General features: G+C 43.9%; 1 protein-coding gene across 1 annotated transcript in view; it reads left to right on the top strand.

The window, feature by feature from the left end:
* XPO6 (exportin 6) overlaps window positions 1–5,701 on the top strand; it is a 40,707-nt gene that overhangs the window by 25,395 nt on the left and 9,611 nt on the right. Inside the window, exons 12-15 of the mRNA XM_009318849.1 lie at window positions 1,460–1,619; window positions 2,340–2,432; window positions 4,805–4,949; window positions 5,403–5,549. Of these exons, the coding sequence (XP_009317124.1) occupies window positions 1,460–1,619; window positions 2,340–2,432; window positions 4,805–4,949; window positions 5,403–5,549 (545 nt within the window). The remainder of the gene's footprint in view (window positions 1–1,459; window positions 1,620–2,339; window positions 2,433–4,804; window positions 4,950–5,402; window positions 5,550–5,701) is intronic.

Below are 5,701 nucleotides of genomic sequence, written 5' to 3'. Positions count from 1 at the left end.
GCAGGCAGGTGTTCAGCCATCCCCAGGAAAGCAGGGCTCCATCACATGTAACGGTGACTTGGGAAGACAAATGCCATCACTCCAAACGTCCCCCCCTTCCTTCTTCTTCCCCCAGCTTTATATGCTGAGCATGACATCATATGGTGTGGGATATCCCTTGGGTCAGTTGGGGTCAGCTGTTCCGGCTGTGTCCCCTCCCAGCTTCTTGTGCCCCCCCAGCCTGCTCGCTGGTGGGGTGGGGTGAGGAGCAGGAAAGGCCTTGACTCTGTGTCAGCACTGCTCAGCAGTAACGAAAACATCCCTGTGTTATCAACGCTGTTTCCAGCACAAATCCAAAACACAGCCCCATGCTAGCTACTGTGAAGGAAATTAACTCCATCCCAGCCAAAACCAGCACAACATGGCAGAATGGTGACTGTTGTATAGACAGTTCAGGAAAAAATACTTCCAATTTTAGGATCATTTCAGACCTAGGATAAGCAATGTGTAGGTTTTTAATGCTGTAGCAACAGTCTGTGTTAGAAGCTGTCATGTGGACTGGCTGTTCAGACGATGGGTCAGAAGGAGCTCAGATGCAACTGGGGATTCAGAACTGGGCGATAGTATGCTGGTGCCAATGGTACCAAATGGCAGGCTTGTTGATGAAAACTTAATGCGAGATTAAATGGGGACAGTGGAAAGAAAAACAGGTTTTCTTTGAAACGTGGTGTTGCAGAACATGTTTGCTTTTTTAGTAAAAGGGGTGGAATATTTGGAGACCAGATATATACAACCGAGCGGTAGGACGATTGCATAGGTAGTAAGACTGGCAAATCTAGTTATCGATATGTTTCTTGTATCTGAGAAATATGAAAGTAAATAACCACACTTCACATCAAAAGCAGATACACTCTTGTTCCAAATATGCTTCTGCTGCTGGAACGCTTATGGCACTATAGCCAGCAGAGGGAGTCCGGGTAATGACCTCTGCGGAGCTGGGATTGCTTTTTGATGTCAAAAGACAACCAGAAAGGCTCCTTTTTATATGGGTATTAGTACCAAATAGAAGAAAACTAAGCGTGTAAAAGGCTGAACTAGTTGTAACATCCGTTTCAGCCTTTCAAGAGGAAATTTGAAGTGTGGCAGTCAGAACAGTTGAACTTGTCTTACTCAGCTTGAGTATTTCAGTCACTTGGACAGTGCTCTGATTTGAACTGTGACCTGCTGCCGAGCTAATTTAAGAAGAATGCTTGTAATGTAATTAGAATAAACTCTGCATTTCCTGTAGCTTTGTAATTAGGTTTCCCATCCCAAAGAGCTGTATTTATTAGTCACAAGGGTATGTGTGTTTTCTTGCACAAGGTTTTTAAAGGATGAGTTTTCAGACTGCTAGGCTCTTAGTCAGTGGCTGTTAGCGTGAGTGATTATTTACGCGTAGGTCTTTTGGCTTCATTGCTAATGAACCATAATGTCATTTCAGGTCACAGGCTGAACATCACTGCAGAGAATGATTGCCGCCGTTTGCACTGCTCCTTGAGGGACCTGAGCTCCTTGCTGCAGGCCGTTGGTCGTTTAGCAGAATACTTCATTGGGGATGTGTTTGCTGCCAGGTTCAATGATGCTCTTACAGTGGTGGAGAGGTAGGTATGGGAGGGGGAGTTTGCTGTCCCTTCACCGGTACAAGGAGCAATTGTCACCGCTGCAGTGAGTGTGAAAAACAAGGTTTCTTTCTGCTTCCCCTTGTTACGATTAAATTGAGATACAAAGAACTCTATGGGCAGTACCTTAAGTGTTACATTCATCAGTGCTAAGTTTCCCAGATGGCTTTCTAAACCCTTAACCAAAGAAATAACTAATAGGAGGGATTAAACAAAATCAGTCACTTGAAAAGGTTGAGGTACTCGTTTTCCAGCATCTGCATTTGCGATGCAAGGAAATGGGATGTAGAGTCTGATTACTTCAGAGTTGTGTATCTCAAAGCTAAATCACCAAAATCACTTTTCTTAAATGAGAACCTCTATGAAAACTGAAAGGCAGACATCATTTGATTCTTCACCTCCAAGAAACTTAATTAGCACATAGTTGCAAATTACAGAATTTCAAGGGCTTTACACAGCTGCCTTGGTTATGTTTTTTTCATTTCCATGCAGGAACATCGTACTTGTTCCATCTTATCACAAACAATGAAATAGGCTTTAAATGATTTTCAACTAAATGGTCTAAATCTTGTCTGCGTATTGGCAAGTCTGTGTCAGTATTTAGCTAAGAGCTGCATTCAGATAAGATGTTCAAGTGGATTTGTACATGTGTATATCCATCTTACAGTCCCTTTATACTACCATAAATGTATTCGCTTCCAGGTTGGTAAAAGTAACGCTGTATGGATCCCAGATTAAACTGTACAACATCGAAACTGCAGTACCATCTGTATTGAAACCTGACCTTATCGATGTGTGAGTATGATACATACACACTGCAAATGACTGTATCCAGATTCGGTACCTCCATGGGGTGGTGGAAGCATTAGATGATCTAGATCTGGTGCTCTAACCACTTGCTTGGCAAATGTTCTGAAAAGCACATCTCTAGCTAGCAGTGCTTGCTAGCTAACCAGCTGACACGTTCTTTTAGCTGTCAAGGCTGCTGCCAGCATTTTGGACCACTGTTTCCTCAAATTGATGTACTGAGGTTATTTAAAGGAAAATGAAATTGTGATGAGAAGTAAAACTGCTAGTTATACCAGCTCTAAAAGCAAACTGTTATTTTGCCCTGTACTAATGGCTGTAAAAGCTTCGTTCTTCTGCAGTATAATTAAATGGTAAAATAAGTGTTACAATAGTGGTATTTTAAGAAATGGGTCCGCTGTCGGTATGTAGCTCCAGTTTATGGATTTTTTGCTACCAAAGTCAATCTATGGCTCAGGTAAAAGATGTTTTTCCTAGTACAGGGTTTCAAGTCCTTGGCTTCCAAGACAAACCTGTGCCTTCCAGCTATGCAAGCCATTTCTGAAACAAATGAATGCCTTCGATCCAAAAGTTGACATTAAGTGAAATCTTGATGCTGTTAGTAATCCAACACCACTCTGTGACAGCCTTTTAGAGACCTTCCATTCTTAACGGTTGTGTAGTACAACCCTGTTTCCTGCCAGCTGGTGTTTCGTGAGCAGAATTTAAGGTTATCCTTTTGAACGCCTCAGGTTGTTCTAGTTTGTGACTGCATGTGTAGCAGCTCCTTGAAAACCCACGCTAGATTTTTATCGTGTAGGTCCCTGGATTTCTCCTGATAATCCCAAGTTACTAGCACTGAGTTTTGTGCAGACGATGTTCTTTTAATGGTCTCTTTCCTTTTCTGGTTTAAAATAATTTGAGAGGCTTTTTCCATGATCTGTTAGTGAGGGGTTTTCGTCCTTTTCTCTGTCCCACGTCCCTGGAGAAACTTGTGATCCGTTTTCTGATGCTAGCGTAACAAAGGTACATTGTCAGACATTTGGAGGACACCTGTCTGTGTGATCCCAAAGAAATGTCCCGACTCAAAAATCTTGATCCGGTGCTGTGCCAAAAGTGTAATTATAAAGCATGACACAATCAACTGGTAGGCTGACTAAAAAATTGGCCATATCAGTTTATACCTTTGAATTAATACTGTTGCTTAATAGATGAGTCCAGTTACAGCACACCTTTAAATATGCCTCGAATGTACAGGGTCCAGGACAAAGAAGAAAAATTTTAGGCCACGTAGCTAACATAATTGCAAGGAATGCACCTGTTCTCAGTTAATGGAAGAGTGGGAAATTTTTTTTACTAAAGGGGGAACACAAGATATTAAGTCAAAGTGTTGATTCAAAAAAAACCCCTTCAACCTGCTGTTAAAGGTAAGATTTTTTTTTTAATAGACTTCCTTATTTTTCCCCACTGTGCATAAAGCCACTGGACTTGCTGACAGAAACAGAGGTGTTCAGGAGCTGGTTGGTGCAGACCTGGGAGTTGCCTGCTGTAGACGACTGAGATCTTAAATGCAGTCACTGTGGTGGGGACATGTGCATGTGGGAGAACCTTTGTTTTTCGAGGGAATATCAGTGCTCACAGACTACTCCTTTCAATAAAATCTGCAGAACAGAGATTGGTTAGATAGCATCCTTGTGATTGGGCAATGTGTTTTAGAGACTGACAACCGTCTGTGACTAGATGCCAGAAGATTTCTGTAAGACAATTACATTCTGTCTCCCCTTGCCTGTAGTCAAGTGGGCATGTGAAATGAATCTTGTGCTGCAAGTCTAGGGAATACCTGTCTAGGTATTCCTAGAAGTCTAGGAGGTGGCTGTCGTGGCACTTGCCATTCTGCAGTCTTTCCAGCTGGGTGAATTTGGGATTGCTTTCCATTTTTCTGCCTGTTTCTGCAGAGAGCTGAGAAGTCTGCAGAATCAGAATGCCACTGTACGTTGCTTTTAGCTTTAATAACAGCACAAGAGATCCCAGACCTCTTCAGGTGCTTAAATACGATGTTAAAGAGTTCTGAAAAGAACCGAGGATGCCATTTTGCAGTCTTTACCTGATGCTCGCTGGCCCAACAGTCCTCCCAAGCTAATGTAGTACAACTTTAAAACTATCTTCTCATCACTTGCCAGTGAAACTTGGGTTATGATTAAGTTAGACTACTAAACGATTTTTAAAGAAAAAAACTGCCAGCTTTGAGAGTACCAGTGCTCTTTCCCAGTACGCTGTTGAAACTACCCACCGTGCTCAGGGTTTGTGCCCTTCTGCAGCTGTCCTGCTTGTGTACCTTTTGTCCCGTGTATGTATCTTACCCTTGCTCTGCTCCTCCGCAGCCACGCTCAGTCCCTGGCAGCGCTGCAAGCCTACGCGCACTGGCTCGCACAGTTCTACAGCGAAGTTCACCGGCAGAACCCGGAGCAGTTCATCTCTCTCGTCTCCACCGCCCTGGAGGCTATCACGCCCCTCATCAGCTCGAAGGTACCTTCCTCAGTGCTGGGCTGAGGCTGGGCTTCCGCCTAGAGCAGGAGACTGCTGTTGCGTTCAGGTGTTTTAACGGTCTGCTCTGGACCACACTGTGGCTCCTGCTGTGAACCAGTCTGAGAGAGCTGGATGTCTGTCTTCCAGAGCCACAGCAAATGTCTCATGTAAGGTGAGACCAAGAGCAATTCTGTAGGACAAGCTAATATGAGAGTAAGCAACTTACAGGCATATAAACTCAGTCTAATGGCTTGAAAGCAGGGAAATTTCTCTCTTCCACAATATTAAGGGAACTGACCTGTGCTCTGATTGGCAAATAAATACTATAAATTGTCTTGCTTGCAAAAACCTGGTAGTGGCAGCTTGCTGTGCTGTCTGACACCAGTGTTGCACCGTATGGTTCTGTGTGGTGGTGTTACTGGCCAGCCTGACCGTGTGCCTCCTCTATTTCAGGTGCAGGAGAAGCTGCTGCTGTCTGCATGCCACCTGCTAGTCTCTTTAGCCACCACAGTGCGACCAGTGTTCTTGATCAGCATCCCAGCAGTACAGAAGGTGTTCAACAGGATCACGGACACTTCCGCTCAGCGGCTTCCTGATAAGGTGATTTGTCTCAAACATTGAAGAATGTAGATTAGATGCTTGGGAAGCTGTGCCTCAATTCTTACTGTAGTGAGGTATAACCTCAAAAAAAAAAGGGGGGCGGGGGAGTGGGGGGCAGCAGTTATCTCTGTATTGTGCATATCCAGGAATGC

Source organism: Pygoscelis adeliae, unplaced genomic scaffold (genome assembly GCF_000699105.1).
Source record: "Pygoscelis adeliae isolate BGI_AS28 unplaced genomic scaffold, ASM69910v1 Scaffold612, whole genome shotgun sequence".
NCBI lineage: Eukaryota > Metazoa > Chordata > Aves > Sphenisciformes > Spheniscidae > Pygoscelis > Pygoscelis adeliae.
This window is presented reverse-complemented; position numbering and strand designations above follow the sequence as displayed.